Raw genomic sequence first — 23,847 nt, forward strand, 5'->3', positions numbered from 1 at the left:
CATGATCTCGTCATTCTTTGCCCTGCTGGTACTGGGCAACAACCCAGAGAGTGCCACCCTGGAGGTCCTACTCTTTAGTTTGGCCCCCAACTCCCTAAATTGCCTACGGACCTCTACCCTACTCCTCCTTCCTATGTCCCCCTCCCCTACATGTACTATGACCTCAGCCTGTGCCCCCTCCCCTTTCAAAATTCCCTCTACCCTGTCCGTTACATCCTTGACCCCTGCTCCAGGGAGGCAGACCACCATCCTGGAGTCACGCCTCTGTCCACAGAACCTCCTATCGATACCTCTGACCCTCCCGTCCCCTACCACTATCACCTTGCCAGCCCCCTTCTGTCCCTCTAAGTCAGTCTTCTCCTCCTCCTGCCTATCTTTCTGTGCCCCTGTCGACGAACCATGGGGGGCCCCTGGGGAGGCCGGGGGACCCTGACTACTCTTCTTCTTCCTCTTTCCCCTCCTAACAGTCGTCCATCCTCCCTTCTCTTCAGCCCTTGAGACCTCCTCCTGCTCATGGTTCCCAGCCATTATCTCCTCGTTCTCCCTGACTAGAAACGCATCTTCCAGCCGCCCCTCGAGTTGCCTGACCCGGGCCCTCAAGCGCTGCAGTTCTAAACATTTACTGCAGATGTGGACCTTGGGGACACGTGACACCACCAGGAACTCCCACATGTGGCACCTGACACAACTTACATTCCTCCCTATATTCCCTACCATGTCCCAACCTCCTGTAAGTGCCCAAAGGTAGAAATCTGTCACTCACCTTCTCTAAGCCTACTCTCTCCTAAGCCCAGCGAGCCAAAGCCCTTCTCACTCAGTTCCCACTCACTCCGCTACCCGCTCCCGACGCTGCCCGCTGTATGCTGCTACCCCTTTTTTATACCCCCCACTCCCCCTTAACAACAAGCCCTGGTTGTCCTGGTGGAGGGTTACGAATGGTTGAGGTGACCAACATGTTTTTTGTAGTTGATTTACCATATATGACACTGGTCCCCGTATCTGAGAGGCCACCTCAGGGATCCACGGGGAGCTGTCTCCAAAATTCCCTGTGTGGATGGTATCTCCTGGTAAGGCCAGCCTTACGAACATCCTGGCCCCATTTTGGGTTTTTTGTTTTTCTTCGATTTTGTTGCTCAGATTTGGGAAAGTGAAGCTAAGTCTAGTCCGAAGGTGTCAACCTATCAGTAGCTTTGCCAGGATTATTTTTGTCGTTGTGTGCCGATATGGAGAAGATGTTTCAGTTAGTAGAGAAGACTAGGATCCGAGGACACAGCCTCAGAACGAAGGGATGACCCTTTAGAATCGAGGCGAGGAGGAATTTCTTCAGCCAGAGGATGGTGAATCTGTGGAATTCATTGCCACAGAAGGCTGTGGAGGCCAAGTCATTGAGCGTATTTAAGATAAATATAGATAGATTCTTGATTGGTGAAGGGATCAAAGCAGAGGGGAAAGGCAGAGAATTGGTTTGCACAGCCTATCAGCCATGATTGAATGGTAGAGTAAATGCGATGGACCAAATGGCTTAATTCTGCTCCTATATCTTGTTATTGCACATTTTTGAATACCTGGACTCTGCTCAGCCAGGCTGTTTGAAGGCAGCTGATAGGGTGCGGAAGTGCCTTACTCCATTTGTGTTCACGAAGGTTGAAACTCCCTGCTAGTAAATGAGGTCCTGTTATCCATTACAAGGACCTCAGATATACCATGCGTGCAGAAAGATTTCTGGAACTTTTCTATGGTGTGGTAGAGGCCATCTGGTGCACATTGATCCATTTTGAATGGGCATCAATCAGAATTAAGAGCATAGGCCTCTTCCTGCACTGTATGATTCGAGAGCCCATTAATGGCTCTGCAAAGTCTGCATGGACTTGCAGCCAGAGTCTCCCCTGCCCTTCCCAGAGGTACAATGAGGCTGCTGATAGAGATATTGGAGAGGGGGCGGGGGTGATTGTTGGCCTTCTACAAAGAAGCCCAACAGAGCTTTGTGGCCCATCACTGTGATGAAATGCCGACTATAGATGTCTTGCTGGAATTTTTTCACTGCGAATATCATGACCAGACCTTTCTCAACATGGGCATACCTGCTTTCTACATCTGCCAGGGTTCATGAAGCATATGCCATTGGCCGTTCTGTTCTATTGTTCCCAACAGTGTGACAATGCTGCATCGATCCCATAAGGGAAAGCACTGCAGGTTATGATGAGTGGTCTCAGTGGATCATAATGAGCCAAATGTTTGTTGACAACAATTGCTGTTTGACATTTGTAAAGGTTTTCTCCGGTGGCATTTGCCATGACCATTTCCAATTTTTTTTTTAGCAGGAAATGAAGGGGTACCAGCAGGGTCATCAGTTTTGATACAAATTTCCCATAGTAATTGATGAGACCTAGAAAGGACTTCAATTCTGTTGTGTTCCTTGGAAAGTCTGACAACACCAGGTTTTAGTCCAACCGATTTATTTGATAACAGACTCACAAGCTTTCGGGGTTAGCCCCTTCATCAGGTGAATGGAGAGTTCTGGCCTCAGACAGAGCATATAAAGCACAGACAGTTTAGAGATTACTGATTAGAATGCGAATCCTTACACCTAACCTGCTGTTCAAGACCTGAAGTGGCTGACAATGTGAGTGGAAGGAGCACTGATCACAGGTTACAGAGATGTGTATTGTCTCCAGACAGTACAGTAAGTGAGGTTTTGCAAACCCAGGCAAGTCACGGGGGTTACAGATAGTGCGACATGAACCCAAGATCCCTGTTGAGACCGTCCTCATGTGTGTGGAACTTGGCTATCAGTCTCTGTTCAGCGACTCTGCGCTGTCGTGTGTCATGAAGGCCGCCTTGGAGAATGCTTACCCGAAGGTCAGAGGCTGAATGCCCGTGACCACTCAAGTGTTCGCCAACAGGAAGGGAACAGTCTTGCCTGGCGATTGTCGAGCGATGTTCATTCATCCGTTGTCGTAGTGTCTGCATGGTCTCCCCAATGTACCGTGCTTCGGGACATCCTTTCTTGCAACGTATCAGGTAGACAATGTTGGCCGAGTTGCAAGAGTATTTACCATGTACCTGGTGGATGGTATTCTCACGTGTGATGATGATATCCATGTCGATGATCCGGCATGTCTTGCAGAGGTTGCTGTGGCAGGGTTGTGGGGTATTGTGGTCACTGTTCTCCTGAAGGCTGGGTAGTTTGCTGCGAACAATGGTCTGTTTGAGGTTGTGTGGTTGTCTGAAGGCAAGAAGTTCTCCAGAGTCTTCAACATATCATTGATGAAGACAAACATCTCGCCAGGGCTATCCCCACACCCCCACTTCTTGCCTCCTTATAGATACTGCTGGACCTGCTGAGATTTTCCAACATTTTCTCTTTTGGAGTCATCTAAAGTTTGCTTCCTAATAACAGATACAGTCTCTACCTCCATGTCTAGTGGCTGGCCATTTACTTGCAGTTGAATCTGGATTAGGACACTTTGAGTGCAGTGATGCAATTTAGTCACATCAATTCCTCATCGCAGGCTGATTTATTTGCAAAACCCTGTCTTGAAGTAGCTTTACCCTTCGGCCTGGGTGGTACATGTTTTGCCTGTTTTGGTAGCCATGCCTGGGGCAGACCCGATGACTGTAAGTACAGCATGGATATGCCTGCTCCTCACTATGTTGTGGAAAAACCTCCCATCTAGTTCTGGAGTCTTGCAGCCCCTTCCAATTGCCCTTCCTTGGCAACAAATGGGAGACATGAGTGTTAGCTGCTGGGGATTTGGTTGTGTGGCATCAGGGTCACCCAAGGTTGATGGCATTGTCTATGGACCCAAGAAGCTCCTGGGCTCCTTTCTCCACGTTTCAATGAGAAAGGGCCAGTTCCATGGACTTCTAAAGGCCCATATTCGGCTCAGTCAGTCGCTTCCTTTGAGTCACTATATTATTTATCCCACATACTAAATGGTCCCTTAACATTTCTGGAAGTGTGAGCCTGTACTCCATGTCCCACTAATTTCCGCAGTCACTTTGAATTCTGTAACCGGTTCCTCAGAAAGTGTATTTGCTGTGTTAAACCTATCGCGCTGCAATATAACAGATGGTTTGGGGTCATAGTGGTTCATTGCCAAATCTATCAATTCGTGAAAAGCTTTTGAATCCAGGGCTGCTGGGTAGGTTAAACACTTGTGATGCTGAAAGTTGGAAACCTACAAGTGGTCAGGAGGATGACCATTTGCCAGTCATCCTCTTCTATCCTTTTGTCCTGACAAAGTATTTAATTCATTTGGCGCTACTGAGCACCCGTCAGTCACAATTTCATAAGGTTCATAAGGTTCCAATTTTCCAAACAGAAGCATTTTTAAATCTCCTTGTTATTGTCTTATTGGGTTCATCGAAAGACAAGGATATCTGAAAAGTTCTTTGTTCCTTATCACCGACATAATAACTCAGGAAGTCCAACTGGAAAGGAATGGCATGTATTGCTGAACACAAACTAATACTACTGCTCTGTGGCGTACATACACAAATCCCAACTAGAACAACAGTCCTGTAGACCCTGCCACAAGCAAACTTGTGTTCAATGAGCCCCACAGGTTTTTTTTTTAGCTTTTTTTATTAGTATGGTATCAAACACAGTTACTGACATTCTTGCAGATATTTGTCAATCTGTGTAAAAAAATATTTTGTGATGTCTGTTCTAATTCTGTCCTTCATAAGTGTGAGCTTGTACTTCCCATTCCTCATAACCTGGCATAGATGAAAGTATTCTTTGGGGCAGTTTACATCCCCTACCCTGTTAAATATTTTATATATCTAAGTGGTACCCTTCTGAAACATAAATTTGTGAGGCAGAAGTAGTATAGGTTATTAACTCATGTCAGAGATAGCCCTTGGTAATCTGGTGTTTAAAAATTTGACTGGTTTTCTAATGCTATAATGTTCTGGGTGGGACTAAGATTGTTATAGTCCCTCACAATAAAAGTTATGCAAAAGTAATCAACTCTTCTGAGTTTACAAATAAGTTAAAATTGTATTTTAGTATGGAAGGAAAATTTTCCTTAAAACTATAGAATATGTTCAAATAGTTCCCCTACATAGCTCTAATTTCTGATCCAGAAATCAACTGTCCATTGAGCTTACTCCAGACTATGGATGTCCCCACAGGAGCCGTTTATATCTGGAGCTGATTGTATAACTGAAACTGTTCCACATTTAATGATCACAGAACTATATGGAAAGGAAAACCTTATAGTATGTCAGTGAAAATTCCATTCCAATACTGAAATACAATCTTGGTATCTGCCAGGGTTTTAACTGTATCCAGAACATTATGGCTACATGGGAATACCAATTACAGCCAACCTTTTCACATTAAAAGAATGTGTTTCTGTGAATTGCTGGAAAAAAAGACATGTTGTTGAAGGTTTTTATCTAGCACTCATCAGGACAGATACAAGCATCAATTTATATGACGTGAAGAGAGGGTTTTCGTTGGCAAGTCGACTGATTGGTTGAGGCATTGCCATGGAAAATGTGTCAGGGAACTATTCTCTCTTAGCCTTTTGTTTAATTCAAAAAGGCATTATTGCCAAGACATTTTCCTTTGACTTGCAGAGGACAGGTCCCTTTTCTCATGCTTTATAAATTGTTACTGCCTTTGAAATTTGGTATTCTTGCATCTGTCCTGCTAAATGCAAGAGGAAAAGTGTCAACAGCATGTCTTTTTTCATCAGTTCTCAAGTTCTATACTATCAAGCAACTAAGTAGCTTTGTATGTAAGTACTTTTCTGTGTAAGAAGATGTGGCTTACATGTGGCGATCACTTGTTACTTAAAAACTGACCTGTAAATCTGAAAAATGAAATTTGCACTAAATGATGCAATTGACTAAGTGAAAAGAAAATTGCCAAACCCGTGTCATTTGTTTTTAATCAATGAAGTGCTTCTGTTAATGAATGGGATGGTTCATTTGTATGAATGAAGTGCAATTATCTGTGTGCATCTGTCCAGGATGTGTCTGGTATAGCCTCAATTACTGAAATGAAATTAGTGTCTGAAACTGATAGTTTCACAAATTGTGACTGATGGCTGCTCAGTAGCGGAAGAAAGGCAATAGATTTTAAACGTTTATGAAAAACATACATGTTTTAGCATTCAGCATTAGAAGAAGTTCAGTAAAAACTAGTGGAAACCTTTGTGTGAAAGTAGACACCGACATCTTATCAAGTTAAGTACAGCACTAAAGCCATCCATGTAAGGTTTTTTCATATAACATCTAACCCTTACTTACTGATACCTCATCTTGTCTCTAATCATTTCACCTAAATGGCGTCCAGTATTATGGTTCTTGGGCTTTTCGTTAAGAAAATAAGAAATAATGGAATGAGGAAAGGTCATTTCCCCACCAATGCAATCATGAAGTCTATCACTAGACTCATTCCTGGGATGGCAGAATTGTCATACAATGAGAGATTGAGTCAACTGGGCCTGTATTCACTAGAACTTAGAAGAATAAGAATGCATCTAATTGAAACGTATAAAATTCTGACACACTGGATACAGGGGTGTTATTTCCTTTGGCTGAGGATCTAGAACAAGGGCTCATAGTCTCAGGATATGGGTTGGGGCATTTTGGACTGAGATGAGAAGAAAACTCAGAGGGTGGTGAACCTGTGGAATTCTCTGCCACAGAAGGCTGTGGAGGTCAAATAATTGAATAAATTTAAGAAGAAAATAGATCATTTCTAGACTCTAAGAGCGCCAAGGGGTATGGGGAGAGAGCTGGAGCATGTTGTTTAGATAGAGGATCAGCCATGGTCATGTTGAACAATCGAGCAGTCTTGAAGGTCTAAATGGCCTACTCTTCTCCAATTTCCAATATCTCTATCCCAGCTATTTAATCTTCTGCAGCAATTTCTGCATAATACTCCTCAATTTCCAAATATAATTCAAGCAAAACTGTAGAATATATGTACTATTCAAACCAACTCCAAAACGCCAAAGTTCTGCACAACTAAAGGTTACCTTGAATTTCTCATTTCAGCTGTGAGGGGTCACTGAGCGTGGCACAAGGAATTCATCAGAAGTGGAAGATTCTGCTCTTTGACTGGTTTTGAAAGAGCACTGGAGGAGACCTGAGAACAGGTTGCCTGCCTGTCCACTGTGTATAATAGAATAAGACCCTTCAGAAAGGAAAAGAGACGATATTGTAGTAGTTTAAACACCTTCAAAAGCGGGGCTACGCTGCCCCAATTTATATGAAACCATTATTGATTTAGATCAGGGATAGATTATGAAATCTTTGATATGTTTTCAATGTTTTCCTGCAGGGCAACAACACACAGTGACCTAGTTCTACGAGCTGTAAAAGCCAGAATTCAATACCAAGTTGTACACAATGCTTCCATATTAAATGCAGTTGGATGCTGTGGTCTACAGGTAAAGCATTCTTAACTCTGCTTTCACAGTTTACAAAGCATGTGTTGACATTCTAAATTGCTTGTATCACATCGTTGTTAATATAGAAACATAGAAAATTTATGGCACTGAGAAAGGCCATTCAGCCCATCATGTCTATTGTACATATCTATTTTTGCAGCTAAGTATTGCAAGCCGGGATGATGGAGAGATTTCTAGTTGTTTCACTGAGTAATACTGTGTTAAAAGCTGAATTTTTTAAATACAAATTTTAATCTTACTTCTTCCCCACGTACCCATCAAACAGAAGTTGAGAAAAGATCTAAGTATTTTTTTACCTTGTTCTCTGCTGATGAATGTGAGATTTCCTAGTATCAGATTCACTTTGAAGTTGGTTACATGTTTGTGTATTGTGTAATACTAACTTAAAACCTCAGTCAATTATCAGAATTTCCAATCTCGTAAATTTTTTCATCAAACATTGAATTTATTCACAAACTGGCATACTGTGGCTAATTGTTAAGAATTATGCAAGGTAGGCAGAAACTTGATCTCATAATGATACTCATAAAGGTGATATTGGTTAGCAAGGTTTAACGTCCATGTTAGAAACCAGGAGAGCTATATCACAACACAAATAATGTCCACTGCTGGTTTCCTACATTCAAAAGCTTGTTCCTTTCATTTTCCTAGTCTGTCACCAATTTGCAACCGTCTCCACCACCCTTTCAACCCAAAATATGAGCAGGGGCCACATCTTCAAAAAAGACATTTTATCAGGGCAATTGAGTCTCATTTCACTGAATCGCAGCTAATTTATTTTTTAATTTGTGCTTAAAAGTACAGCTTATTAATGACAAGATTTTGAATGGTAACAATACAAATAAGATGTTTTCCTTTTTTAAATGAAGATTTTTGTCAGTATTATAGAGAATCAGTACAGTACATATTCTAAAATGTACATGTTTAAATATATATAATGTATATACATATATATTTAGTATTGTGTTTCAAACAAGTTCAATGTTGTAGCTGAAAGGATTTCTGAAGATAGCTTTTTATGATATTTACTCGTCTTAAGCTTGTTTTTGTTGGATATTTGGGTGTCTCATTTATTGTATGTAGTGTGGGAAATATGCTATTTTCTTTTGATGTACAGAGTAAGTTTCAGTTTTAATTTTGGACCTGTCTGTTGACTTTGAGATTAAGTGTCTGTCCATAAAGCACATACTTGTTGCCTTTACGACGTCAGAATTCAAATCTACACAAAATATTTTATCACTTTCTGCAGGATTCCTTTGTTGGTAGTTTCAGGTTTTTGCTAGATTTTGGCAATAGATTCCTTGTGGTCATTCATACATTTTGGATTTTTTCACAGCAACATATAATAATTTTTGATCAGAATTCCAAGACAATTATATAATGTGTTGCAAGAGTTTTTTCCATTTGACAGTTATTGATGTGTATGGCTTAATTTCTGAACCATTTCCAAAATATACACAAAGAATCCCAGAGGCAAGGGTTCTCTGCAATGGATGAAGCAGAATCTCAAACAAATTTTTAATTTCATTAGAACATAGAGGAAGTCCCTTTGCAGTATTTTGTTATTTATTTTTTCTAGTTGATTAGAAATACGTTGCTGTGAATGATTTGGGTTTTGGGAACCCAGGAAGTTAATGTACGCCATGGTCCATTTCTTCCACCCATTAGAAATCTGTCTTTGAAGTGCTGTAACCAATGTCTTTGTATTTTAAATTGTGCTTTTAATAACTTCATTAATTATGTCATAAGATTGGAGATATTAGAGAACATTTTTCTCTTTTGTTTGTGACAAAATCTCTTTTTACTTACAGTGGCTCTTTTGCTGAGATTAACAAGTGGGGGAAACACAGTCCATTTTAAGTGTTTGTTTACTTTATCTTGGATAAAATGCCAAGGATTATAGATACCTGTACTAGTCTGTCTTTGGTAGGTCAAGGGACATGACTTTTGGTTTGGCAGCACAGTTTTTCTGTCAATGCCTGGAGTCAATCATTTCGACATGGAGGGAAATCCAGAGGCAATGTAAATTATATCAGTTGAGCTACTTTTTCAATGAATCAGTTTATTAATTTTGCTTCAGTTCTTCGAAAAAGTCTAGGACATGCAATAAATTGAATAATTTTCCTTCTGCTTATAATGTTTGTAAACATTTAGCTCCTCCACATTTAGCAAAGTATTGATATAAGTAGATCAAATGCTCAGACAAAAAGGGATAGAGATGTGTAACGTCTGTGCAAGATAAAGGATTGAGATAGGTAACACTTGAAAAGATAATATTCATCTTGGTAGTGCTTCCTCTCAGGAAGTGGTCCTTAACAATTATTTATTTTAAGGTCACTGCTACGAGAATTGTTTGATCCAGTTTAGAAATGAATTTGTGGGGTTTAGCCACAGCAAATAGTTGTGTTATTGAAAGTATCATGAAAATTCCCAAACTAAATGTAAAGTTATATCATTTCATTAATGTAGTTGCTCAATAATGTATATGTCTTTTAAAAATCACCATGGGGCAATCAGACCATGAGCTTGTGCTGCTTTTTCTGTTATTTGAGAAGGCATAAATTCTTAATCTGCATCCTGAAACTATATAAAGTAAATTATACAGAAAGGCTGTACTGCCATTCAATTAGTAAGAGGAAGGGTTTATAGTATTTCTGATACAATATAGTGAATGTCCTTGCTGGATCTTGTAACTCTTTCTCTTCCTTCCCTCCTTGATTCTTTTTGTTTCAAATCATTTCAAATACTCTAAGTGATTATTTTATAAATGTGAGCCCAAACAGTGAGTGGTATCAAGCTATTTGACTGCAGTGCCTATTATTGCTAACACAAACCTGCCGTTGCCCTGCAGCCACCTTCTGATAGTGATTATGATCAAAAGCTCTAGTTGATTATCCTTCCTTGTAGAACTGTTTAAAGCATTTATTTATTGTATTTACTGCTTTAAGAATTCTGAGGGTGTGGTGAAAAGGCATTTGTGGACCAGCCTGCTTTAATTATCAAGGGGCCACACGGTGAAGCCTTCCATTGTTTGCTGGAGCAGAGAGAGAGAGAGAGCTAAGATTTTACCTGTTAAAAACCTGTTTAAAATAAGTTTAAAGCACTTTACTCTTTGTAGAACTGTTTAAAGCATTTATTTATTGTATTTACTGCTTTAAGAATTCTGAGGGTGTGGTGAAAAGGCATTTGTGGACCAGCCTGCTTTAAATCAGCGCCAGGTTTAAAAGGAGTCCTGGTGTAGACAGCGGGCAGCGTCTGAGCGGGCAGCGGAGTGAGTGGGAAGCAGAGTGAGTTAATAGGGCTTAATATCAAAAAGGGCTTGGAGGAAAAAGGCCAGGTGAGTTCGTTTGAAAAAAAACAAGGAAAAAAAAATTTTTTCAAAACTACTACAGCAAGAAACAAGGAAAAAAATTTTTTCCCCATAAAAAATTACAGTGAATAATGGAGGGGCATGTGATGTGTGGTTTCTGTATGATGTGGGAACTGGCGGACCCCAGGGTCCTTCCCAGTGACCATGTCTGCAGTAAGTGCAGGTTGCTGGAGGAGCTCCAGCTCAAGGTGGATGAGCTGGCCTCTGAGCTACAGACACTGAGGCTCATCAAGGGGAGAGAGGGTGCCCCTAGACTGGCTAAATCTAAGGGTCAAGGACAAAAGGGGGCTGCTGGGAGGAGGAAGGGGGGTGAGGAGCGGAGGCCTCAGCCTCTTAATCTGCATAACAGGTTTGAGGTTCTTGCTTCCAGTCTGGAAGAGGACGAGGCAGGTGAGGTTGGTGAGCAAACTGCACACGGTACAGTGATGCAGCAGGACATAGGCAAAGAGAAGGGGAAAAGGAACGTAGTAGTGATTGGAGATAGTGGGGTGAAGAGTATTGACACTGTCCTTTGTCACAATGACAAAGTGCACAGAAGGGTGTGTTGTCTACCTGGTGCTCGGGTACAGGATGTCGCAGCTGGGCTGCAGAGGAACCTGGAGTGGGAGGGTGAGAACCCGGTCGTTGTAGTACATGTGGGTGCCGGCGACGTAGGCAAAGTGCGGACTGAGGATCTGGGGAGGGAGTATGAGAAGCTGGGAATGGAATTAAAAAGTAGAACCGACAAGGTGGTCGTCTCTGGGCTACTGCCTGAACTGAGTGCAGACGGGCGTAGGGTTGACAGGATAAAGGAAGTGAATGGGTGGCTCAGGGATTGGTGTGGGAGGAATGGGTTCGAATTTATGGGGCATTGGCACCAGTATTGGGGTAGGTGGGACTTGTTCGGGCGGGATGGGGTTGGTCTGAATCGTGCTGGGACCAGAGTGTTGGCGAATCGAGTAAAGAGGACTGTAGACAGGGCTTTAAACTAATTAGGGGGGGGGGAGGGTGCGAGGGTAGGTGACGCTACGAGGTCTAAAGTTAAGGATAGGGTACAGGTAAGGGAAGAGGCCAAGGATGTCCCAATTGGTGGCGTTACGGCAAATAGGGTCCAGGTGAAGGCTGGGATGAAAGCGCTTTATCTGAATGCACGAAGCATTCGGAATAAAGTGGATGAGCTGGTGGTGCAGATCGACACAAATGGATACGATCTGGTGGCCATTACAGAGACGTGGCTGCAAGGTGACAGGGACTGGGAGATGAATGTACAGGGCTATCAAGTGTTTAGGAAGGATAGGCAGGAGGAAAGAGGGGGTGGCGTAGCTCTGCTGATTAAGGACAGCATCAAGGTGGTAGCAAGGGATGATATCGGAGCCAAAGAGCAGAAAGTGGAATCGTTGTGGGTGGAGATTAGGAACAGCAAAGGGAGGAAGACGCTGGTGGGTGTCGTCTATAGGCCCCCGAATAATGATCTGGAGGTGGGGCGGGCTGTTAACACGCAAATAAGTGCGGCGTGCAGGAATGGGACGGCAGTAGTTATGGGAGATTTCAATCTGCATATTGATTGGTCGACCCATGTTGGACGAGGTGGGCTCGAGGAGGAGTTCTTGGAATGCTGCCGGGATAATTTCCTTGAACAGTGTGTGTTGGAGCCGACGAGGGAGCGAGCTATCTTGGATCTGGTGCTATGTAATGAGGCGGGTAGAATTAGGGACCTTGCGGTGAAGGATCCTCTTGGAGAGAGTGATCATTGTATGGTGGAGTTTCTGGTGCAGATGGAGGAGGAGAAAGTGGGTTCCCGGACACGCGTCCTTTGTTTGAATAGAGGGGAGTATGGTAGGATGAGAGAAGAATTGGCAAATGTGGACTGGGGGAGCGCGTTGGAAGGTAGGTCTGCTGAGGAGCAGTGGAGGATCTTTAAGGAGATCTTTCTTGGTGCTCAGCAGAAATTTATTCCGATGGTCAAAAAGGACAGTAGGAAGAGAGGTAATAAGCCGTGGATAACGAAGGAGGTGAAGGAAAGTGTTAAATTAAAAGCGGAGGAATTTAGAATAGCTAAGAGCAGTGGGCGAGAAGAGGATTGGGAAAGGTTTAAATGTCAACAAAGATTGACAAAGAAGTTGATAAAGGAGGGTAGGAGAAGCTATGAGGCTGGGCTAGCACTTAATATAAAAAAGGATAGCAAGAGTTTTTATAAATATATAAAAAGGAAGAGGCTGGCTAGGGTGAACGTTGGTCCTTTAGAGGATGAGAAAGGGGAGCTAGTGGTAGGGGATGGGGATATGGCTAAGGTCTTGAATAACTTTTTTGTTTCTGTCTTCACGGAGGAGGACGTGAATAATTTGCCGGGTGTTAGTGATGGAAAGGTGGTAGGAATGGAGGGTCTTAATGACATTACTGTTACTAGAGAGGTGGTGCTCGACAGACTGGAGGGGGCTGATTGTGGACAAGTCCCCAGGACCGGATGGAATGCATCCGAGGATTCTGAAAGAAATGGCGGAGGTTATAGTGGATGCCTTGGTGGTTATTTTCCAGACGTCGCTGGATTCCGGGGAAGTGCCGGAAGATTGGAAAACGGCTAATGTTACGCCATTGTTTAAGAAGGGTGCCAGGCAAAAGGCGGGGAATTATAGGCCAGTTAGTTTAACGTCTGTGGTAGGTAAAATGTTAGAATCCGTCATTAAGGAGGAAATTGCGAGGCATCTTGAAGGGAATTGCTTGATAGGGCGGACGCAACACGGTTTCATTAAAGGGAAGTTGTGTCTGACAAATTTACTGGAGTTCTATGAGGATGTGTCTAGGGCAGTGGATAGAGGAGAGCCGGTGGATGTGGTCTTTCTGGATTTTCAGAAGGCGTTTGACAAGGTACCTCACAAGAGGTTATTGCAGAAGGTCAGGGGACATGGAGTTGGGGGTAGGGTGTTAGCGTGGATAGAGGATTGGTTGTCAAATAGGAGGCAGAGAGTGGGGGTCAATGGGTGCTATTCGGATTGGCGGTTGGTGACTAGTGGGGTGCCCCAGGGGTCGGTGCTGGGGCCTCAGCTATTTACCATTTATATAGATGATCTGGAGGAGGGAACCGAGTGCAGGGTGTCGAAATTTGCTGATGACACCAAGATTGGGGGAAAGGCAAATTGTGCGGAGGGTGTGGAGAGTCTGCAGAAGGATCTAGATAGGCTGGGCGAATGGGCCAGGAAATGGCAAATGGAATTTAATGTTGGCAAGTGTGAGGTGGTCCACTTTGGTAGGAAGAATGGTAGGAAGGACTATTACTTACGTGGCGAAAAACTGCAGCAGGCGACGGTGCAGAGGGACCTCGGGGTCCTTGTGCATGAGTCGCAAAAACCCAGCTTGCAGGTGCAGCAGGTGGTCAGGAAGGCGAATGGGATGCTGGCCTTCATAGCGAGGGGGATTGAATATAAAAGTAGGGAGGTCTTGCTGCAGCTGTATAGGGCATTGGTGAGGCCGCAGCTGGAGTACTGTGTGCAGTTTTGGGCGCCGCACCTGCGCAAGGATATTTTGGCCCTGGAGGGAGTGCAGAGGAGGTTTACTAGGCTGATACCGGAGTTGAGGGGATTGAGCTATGAGGAGAGGCTGAATAAACTAGGCTTGTACTCGTTAGAGTTTAGAAGAATGAGGGGAGATCTCATTGAGACGTATAAGATGATGAATGGGATGGATAGGATAGAGGTGGAGAGACTCTTCCCGCTCAAAAAAGACAGTAGGACTAGGGGGCACAGCCTCAAGATAAAGGGGAGGCGGTTTAGAACGGAGCTGAGGAGGAACTTCTTCACTCAAAGGGTGGTGAATCTCTGGAATTCTCTGCCCGTTGAAGTGGTGGAGGCTGCCTCGCTAAATATTTTTAAGACGCGGGTTGATGGGTTCTTGATAAGAGAGGGGATTAAGGGTTATGGGGAGAGGGCGGGAAAGTGGAACTGAGCCACGACAGATCAGCCATGATCTTATTGAATGGCGGGGCAGGCTCGAAGGGCTAGATGGCCTACTCCTGCTCCTATTTCTTATGTTCTTATGTTCTCTCAATCAAAAACATACTCAAAGATATTTCTCCAAAAGGAGTTCATAATATTTGTGAATTTGGGATAAATGGTGGTATCGGGTGAATCTACATCATCATATTATAGACAATAGATCAAATAATTTTCTTTCCTCATCATAATTTTGAGGCAAACTGAAGCATCGCTGCCATGGTCAGTTAGGTCAGACCAAGGGGTCAGACTGGAATGTTTCGAGTCTTTATGGTGCGGCTATTTCCAGTCCTAACCAGCTGTTGTATTTCTGAACTCTTAAGATCTAACTTCTAATTTTAAGGAGATATAATTACATATTACATGTCATGTTGTCTCAGTTGGTAGACAGGTTGCCTCCTTCTCTCTGTCCTTGTAGCATTTCTGTTTGTGTTCAACCATTAAGTATACTGATGCACAGGATCTCCTGGGAGATTTTCCTCCAAGCCTTTAAGTTCATTCTGTTTTTGCAGGAGTGATGGCCTCTGTTTTGGTCATTTTGTGTTCTTTCTGTTTGCTTCTGTAAAATCGCTGATTTGTCCTTTTAAATCAAATTTTGATGTGCCACAGTTAACCTTTTCTCCATTTAGAAACATCTTTAAACTAGCTTTCAGTCGTTCCCATCCCAATTTTCCCCTTCCTGACACGGTAACCTTGAAAAGCCCTTGGAATAATTGTCATGATTAAAGAAAATATGTATAAGCAAATTATTGTTCCTCAGGGATGACTGAGTTTCTTACAGCTTTCATGATGTGTTACTCATCTGAAAAATCTAAAAAGTGCATTTAGTTACCAACAAAGCCATTGCAGCATTGTGTTCTTAGTTCTGCTAACAGAGCATGATTGGTACAGAAACACATTCTATCTCACTGTGGCTGCAATAAAAGAAAAGTAACAGACCTAGATGAGAATGCAAGTGTGAAGGGCGGAGTTCATGATAAAACGTTTTGTATTTGTGCAGAGTGAACTTGAAAGAGATAAAGGTTTTAACGGACTCTGCTTCATGGTTGGAGACTTTCTTTTTCTGTGTTCATAAGCTTTCCAGTATTTTGTTTTGGTCTCTTAAGCTTGTTTCTCATGCTTTTGCAGAACATAAAAATTGCAAGCATTTAAAACTTCAGCCTACATATCTACTCTAGAGCAAAAGTAAACTGATCAAAAAGAATAAGGTATAAATCTAGAGAATGTCAGACTGAAACTATACAGTGCTGTGGTCAGACCACACCCAAGAATGTATGTCTGATTTAGTCACTGAGGCAAGGAGACATGTTCAAGCTTCAGAATTGATGCAGAAGAGAGATATAAAGCAAGGCCCTTGTTGCCATGTGACTAAATTATGAAGAAAGCATGGAAACATTTTTAATTCATGAAATGAAGTGTTTGAGAGTGTATGTACTAAAGCTATAGAAAAAGATTAATCTGGCATAAAACTGGATGTTTTGGTAGGATAGTGGAGGCAAAAGTCATTTAAGAGACATTGGTAGCTGTGATCTAGAGGTTATTGATTTTGATAGATGAACAACTGAATGGGACAAATGTCGCATTTTGTACTGAATCAATGGTTCTCAAACTGGGGCATGTAGAGACCTTTTCAAGGGTCCACAAAATGATGTATAAATGCTTACCAAGCAAGCTTATCCTTGTACTTGGGCAACCACTTAAGTATCATGGTCAAGGCTGAGATCTCATCTTGCCACTGGATAGCCACTCCAGGTTGCTTGCCACTTAAGGCGCTGAGCTTTTTAAAGGGTTAAAAGCCCTTTGTAGAGTGATTTGGCAAGTGTTAACAAAATCTGCAGCATCTTTCATTGATACACTGTCACTCAAAGCATAAAGCTGTCAAGTTAGTAGTCTTAAATGATCATTTAGCCAGTGTTTCACTACTCTGTAGATCCACTGCTTTACTAAATTGAGCAAAGGGCAATTCAGTTTTTAATTATATGATATTTTTATGGCTGTTTTGGGGGACCATATTTTTCAGTTCCGTCCATTTTTCTCTGAAAATCAAGAACCATGGACTTTTATATAGAATGATTTAAAAGAGTAATTGGCAGACATCATACTTGGATAGACAAACTCTACAGCAAGAAGCAGGCGCATCAATTTCACTTGTATTTGTAAATAAATGTGTTTTCTTAAGGATATTATTAAACCATTTCACATGTAACACTTATATATTATGAATATGGTATAATACAATTTAGATTGGGGTTCATAATTGCCATGCCATCTGAAAAGGACTCTTTCAACCAAAAATGTTTTGAGAACCATGATCCTAAATCATAACAAGTTGAAATTATTTGGTCTAATAACAGAGACTGTTTTTAACCTGATGTTGGATTTTCTCTGTTTTGGAACTTGAAGTAAAATAAAAAATATTGCTGAAAAGAAATACATGCTGCTGAAGCTTTTTGTCTTGCAATCATCAGGACAATGCAAAATTGCCAATTTCAAACAATTACAAGGAAAGGGTTCTGATTTGTTGGCAAGTCATCTCTGATTGACCAAGGCATTGCCATGGAGAAGACAGTGGTAAATTATAGGCTGCCCACGCTCCTGGATAATTCAATAAAGGCAGAAGGCTGGAGCATATTCCTTTTATTTACAGAAAATGGGACATTGCTCATGAATGTATGTTGCTTTAGCAGGCATAAATGAGGAAAGTGATAAGCTGAACTGAAAATCATAACTTAGTTGTTAGTGTAGCTACTATTGCAGTTAGGATTGTCCATCAAGTGGCATGTGGAGGTAGGCACACCCCCAACTTTGATGCTGGTTGCTAGGGAAGGGGAGGTAGGGAGGCAAGCCAGCTCACTTCGCCCTCTCACCCATCTCATAAAGTGTTAGGGTTCTGAGTTATGAGGAAGAGAGGAAGTAATGCATCAAAAACGGTGATATTTGAGAGTGAATCTTATAGAGGTGTGTTGTGCTTTTGCAGATAATAACTTAAATGAAGCTGTGGGTAGATGATGGGATGGAGCAGATGGAGCGGGATTGTTAAAGATGGTAAAAAGAAAATTTAGGACTGTTTATCAGGTCGTTTTTCCCCAGTAAAGAGTAATCAGCACTTGGAATGAACTTGCACAAAGAGATGGAGGAAAATGCCCATCTAATAAGTCATTGGATGGGGAAATTGGGAGAATCCAGGATTGTTCTGAAAGGATGAAATAAAATAGATTGAATGAATGGATTGGAACTTCAATTCATAAATATTTTGTGATATGTTCTTTCTCTTCATCAGTGAGTGCCTTACATGAGGGATGCTTCACCAATGTTGTTTACCAAATCATCTCATAAAATATGAGGGAAAAGAATAACATAAGCATTTGTTCAAGCTCCCTGCAGTGCATATTTTGTAATTTAACTATTTTAGACACAGATGTGGCCAGACAAGGGGAAAAAAAGCCTGGCCCTGTTCTGTGAACAAACTCATTGGTACTAATGCCACTTAAAAAATAAAAACATAAGAACAGGAGAACATAAGAGCATAAGAAATCGGAGCAGGAGTAGGCCATCTAACCCTTCGAGCCTGCCCCGCCAGTCAATAAGATCATGGCTGATCTGAAGTGGATCAGTTCCACTTTCCCGCTTTCTTCCCATAACCCTTAATTCCCTTGTCTATCAAAAACCTATCTACCAGTGACTTAAATATATTTAGCGAGGTAGCCTCCACCACTTCAACAGGCTGAGAATTACAGAGATTCACCACCCTTTGAGTGAAGAAGTTCCTCCTCAACTCTGATCTAAACTGCGCCCCCCCCCCCCGCCAACTTATCTTGAGGCTGTGCCCTCTAGTCCTGCTATCCTTTCTAAGTGGGAAGAATCTCTCTACCTCTACCCTATCCATCCCCTCCATTATCTTATACGTCTCTATAAGATCCCCCCTCATCCTTCTAAACTCCAACGAGTACATAAGAACATAAGAAATAGGAGCAGGAGTAGGCCATCTAGCCCTTCGAGCCTGCCCCGCCATTCAGTAAGATCATGGCTGATCTGTCGTGGCTCAGTTCCACATTCCCGCCCTCTCCCCATAACCCTTAATCCCCTCTCTTATCAAAAACCCATCAACCCGCGTCTTAAAAATATTTAGCGAGGTAGCCTCCACCACTTCAATGGGCAGAGAATTCCAGAGATTCACCACCCTTTGAGTGAAGAAGTTCCTCCTCAACTCCGTTCTAAACCGCCCCCCCCCTTTATCTTGAGGCTGTGCCCCCTAGTCCTACTGTCCTTTCTGAGCGGGAAGAGTCTCTCCACCTCTATCCTATCCATCCCATTCATCATCTTATACGTCTCAATGAGATCGCCCCTCATTCTTCTAAACTCTAACGAGTACAAGCCTAGTTTATTCAGCCTCTCCTCATAGCTCAACCCCCTCAACTCCGGTATCAGCCTAGTAAACCTCCTCTGCACTCCCTCCAAGGCCAAAATATCCTTGCGTAAGTACGGCGCCCAAAACTGCACACACTACTCCAGCTGCGGCCTCTGGGTACAGACCCAGTCTATTCAGTCTCTCTTCTTGGTCCAACCCCCTCATCTCTGGTATCAGCCTAGTGAACCTCCTCTGCACTCCCTCCAAGGCCAATATATCCTTCCGCAAGTGCGGCGACCAAAACGGCACACAGTACTCCAGCTGCGGCCTCACCAATGCCCTGTACAGTTGCAGCAAGACCTCCCTACTTTTATGTTCTATCTCCCTCGCTATAAAGGCCAACATTCCATTCACCTTCTTGATCACCTGTTGCACCTGCAGACTGAGTTTTTGCGACTCATGCACAAGGACCCCCAGGTCCCTCTGCACCGTAGCATGCTGCAGATTTTAACCTTTTAAATAATAATCCATCCTACTGTTATTTCTGCCAAAGTGGATAACCTCACATTTGCTAACATTATACTCCATCTGCCAGGTCCTCGCCCACTTGCTCAGCCTATCCAGATCTCCCTGCAGACTTTCTACACCCTCCACGCAATTTGCTTTTCCACTCATCTTTGTGTGATCAGCAAATTTCGTCACCCTACACTCAGCCCCCTCCTCCAGATCGTCTATATAAATGGTAAATAGTTGAGGTCCCAGCACCGATCCCTGCGGCACTCCACTAGTCACCAACCGCCAACCAGAATAGCACCCATTGATACCAACTCTCTGCTTCCTATTAGACAGCCAATTCTCCATCCATGCTAACACCTTACCCCCAATTCCGTGCATCCTAACCTTCTGTAGCAACCTTTTATGAAGCACCTTATCAAACGCCTTTTGGAAATCTAAAAACACCACATCCACCGGTTCCCCTCTGTCTACCACTTTTCAAGGCTATTCAACTCCTCAGGCCTGTTATATTGCTTGATTAGAGCATGGCTGATCTGTTTCTTAACTCCATTTACCCACTGGCTCCAAATCTCATAATATCCCTGCCCAGTAAAAACCTAACAATCTCAGGCTTGAAATTTTCTATCAACCCAGCTTCAACAGCTTTTTGGGAAGAAAGTTGCAGATTTTCAATATTCTTTGCATGACACAATGCCTCTGACTTCAGTGAGCATTTGATTAGTTAATTAGCGTTATTATGTAATTTTTACAATTTCTGTTTCATTTCATTCTTTCTTTTATTTCTTAAATCCAGAAGTTTTGGTTCAGTACAAGAGTTGACTTGTAATTTTGTTATATAATGCACTCATCTTATTAAAACATCCAAAGCATGTTATGCACAACTAATTTAGGGAAACTTGGTGACTATTTTTCAATAGCACTAGTAACTGTTTTTGCTGATATTAGGTGAGGTTGACATGTTGGCCAGGAAACCATTACTCCTTGGCCTGTTTGACAAATCAGAAGATTTGTGCTAATGTAATAACTAGACACTGTTCTACTACGGACTTCTCAGCGGCAGTTTGTGAAGTTATGTTTGTTTCATTATTGGAATGGACTGTCTCATCTATCACTACTTCCATGTTAACCTAAGTGACATCATCCACCAACTTAGTTTCAGCTTTCACATTTATGGCAGTGACACCAGCCTGTTTGTTACTGTGCAAGTAATGGCCTCAGAGTTTAGTGTCTTAAGTTCAAAATAATATTTAAATGGGTAGATGTACAATGAACAATGTATAAATTTATTGTAACCACTGTAACTCTGTGAACACTGTTTGGTTCACAGTGACTTGACTTTATAGGTTTAAGAGCAATCCCACCTGCCACCATCCCCTTCCCCATTCTTGCTTTGGATACTTTGGTAACATTTTACAATATTAAGCTTTGCTAAGTTGCCTAAAAAGAAAGATATGCATTTATAGAGTGCTTTTCATGACCTTGGGACATTATGAAGTGCTTTACAACCAACAAAGTACCTTTTGTTGCACTGTTGTAATGTACAAAACACGGCAGCCAATTGACAAACAGAAAGTTCCCATGAAACAGTGATGTGATAATGGCCACATAGTGATGTTGATTGAGGTATTGATATTCGTCTTGTCACAAGGAAGAGCTCTCTTGTTTGAATAGTGTCATAAGATATTCTGCATCCAAGTTTCATTCCCTCAGGGCTGTACCAGAGCATCAGTCTAGATTTTCTGCTGAAGTTCCTGTTGAAAGACTTGAACCCACAATCCTGAGGCTCAGAGGCGTGAGTGTTATCATTGAGCCATGACTAAAATTAAAACTGTGTTGTTTATTTTCTGTACTTTAAATTTTGCTCGCGATCTGGTCTCATTCCACAATTAGTTTGATACAACTTCCCACAGATGGAGAATAATCAGTGATTTAGAATTTTCAAAAGGGAAGTTTGATAGCTATAATGCTGAGCACAGGGTCTTGCTGGAAATAGCCAACAAGGAATAATTTGTTTGGTTACAATACCACAACTTAAACATCTATAATATAGAAATTGCTATTTTGTCACCAAATGTATTGTGGTTCACAGTGACCAATAACCTTCTGAAATTACTTTTTTTTGGTCCACAGCAGTAACCACACAAGGAAAGAGAAATCTGTTCCACTTTCATGGTTAATATTATGGGCTGTGTTGTCAGTGGTGAAGTTCCTGTTCTTTAATTTTACCTTTAGCTGTGTTTGTAAAATACATCTGTTTCACTTCACTGCATTATAAACAGCTGTAGTCTCTTGTGGTAACCAGTACTATTATTTATATAGTTTTGACGTGTTGAACTACGTACGTTGTATTATGGTGTTTACAGCTAATACAGCAACATTCTACTATAGCCAGCCTTGCCCCTGCTTAATCTCTTTTTGATGAGAACCAATTTTTTTTCGGATGTATTGGGATACTTTGCATTTCTCAGTTGAAGCCTTGACATGCATATGTTTTGTAAAATAATGGTTCCATTCCCTCCTATAAAGTTCTGTGCAGTCTTAAATCCTAGTATAAAAAAGCCACTTGTAAACAGTATTGTTTGGGGCTGATTCTTCCAGCAGTATAGAGTACTTGCCCATGTAATAGAGGGTTTTGTACAAATAAACATTGTCTAACTGGATACAGGGATTCTGGTAGAAATTATTTATTAACATTGATGTAATAGTCTGTTTCTGGTTCTATTGATTTTATGTTTACACTTTGAATGACCATTGAATAATGTGAATATATTAATTTTTCTTCTGGCGATGTTTTCTAAAAGTATGGCTAACATTTGCAAATTACAAAAATACAGTTTATCAGAAAGATAAAAGCAAAATACTCGAGATGCTGCAGACTTGAAATAAGAATAGACAATGCTAGAAATAAACTCAGCAGATCTGGCAGCATCTGTGGAGAGAGAAACAGAGTTAATGTTTTGAACCCAAAGTTCCACTTGTATTAAATGTCTGTAAACACCACATTTTTGGTGCTTAACCTTCGTGAAAGGCAAGCTTCATAACTTTAAGGTGAAAGCCTCAAAATGATTTACAAGTATATAACTAAATTTCATCAAACCTCAGATCACTCAACATCTAATCTTTCCAAAGTGCAAAGGTTGAACCCTATCATCTTCAGATGTAGCTTGGAAAACACACATTTTCAAACATGCAATTCTTTTTTAGTTTATTTATTAGTATCACAAGTAGGTTTCCACTAACAATAGTCATCTTACTACTGTTCGGCCACACTGAGGGAGAATTTAGCATGGTGAATCCATTTAACCAGCACAACTTTTGGGGTGTGGGAGGAAACCGGAGCACCAGGAGGAAACCCACGCACACGGGAGAAAGAACATGCAGACCCTGTACAGACAGTGACCCAAGCCAGGAATTGTTTCCCTGGCGCTATGAGACAGCAGTGCTAGCACTGTGCCGTTCCTATTAATGTGCTGCACATGCTTTAGAAGTACAGAAAACAAAAGGTGTTTAAGTGACCAGTATGACAGGTGGCTTGCACACAAACATTCCACAGCAGAAATGAACAATCACTATATCAATAAAAGAAGAAAAATATTCTTCTGTGGCTACATCTAAACAGGGCCTTTGCACAAACAAATTAGGTGCCTGTGCTAATCAAGGCTGACTTTCCCACGTGTATTTCCCCTGAATATAACCCAAAGCCATTTTGTCAGAATGTTGCACGGAGCATCCAACATGCTGTTGCAACTTGCTTGTCTCATTTAGATGATACCCAAGGCAAAATATCATTATTCTCAGTCTTACTGACTTGGTTGACCTCAAATGAACTTCCTCATCTCCTTCATTTTCATCTCCATCTTAGATTCCCTTTTTCCCCCCCCCAAACACCTAACACTCTCAAGTCTTCAGGCATCTTCACGCTGTTTGTTGAATTCTAGACATATACTTGGCATGCTTATCTGAACTCTTTTCAAAGCATTTGTTTGTTTTGTTTTGAAGTCTGGATGTTCAAAACTCCAAATATATCTGTGTGGGGGTTCAAAAATGGATGTTCGTTTCAATTAAATGCTGCTCAAGATATCACACAGGATTTGATTGGTTTTATTGATAACATTGCTCAATGGCTGGAACCTTTCACTGAATTGTCAATAATGTCAGAAAAATATTTTCCTGTTCACAGTTATGTCAACTGAAGCTATACCCACTGATGCACAT

General features: G+C 41.8%; 1 protein-coding gene across 1 annotated transcript in view; it reads left to right on the forward strand.

Moving 5' to 3' along the window:
* The window catches only part of dph5 (diphthamide biosynthesis 5), a 74,230-nt gene that overhangs the window by 7,754 nt on the left and 42,629 nt on the right, over positions 1-23,847 (forward strand). Inside the window, exon 3 of the mRNA XM_080196599.1 lies at positions 7,304-7,412. Coding sequence (XP_080052725.1) covers positions 7,304-7,412 — 109 coding nt within the window. The remainder of the gene's footprint in view (positions 1-7,303; positions 7,413-23,847) is intronic.

The sequence above is a fragment of the Carcharhinus amblyrhynchos genome, chromosome 9 (genome assembly GCF_965287045.1).
Source record: "Carcharhinus amblyrhynchos chromosome 9, sCarAmb.v2.hapA, whole genome shotgun sequence".
Taxonomy (NCBI): domain Eukaryota; kingdom Metazoa; phylum Chordata; class Chondrichthyes; order Carcharhiniformes; family Carcharhinidae; genus Carcharhinus; species Carcharhinus amblyrhynchos.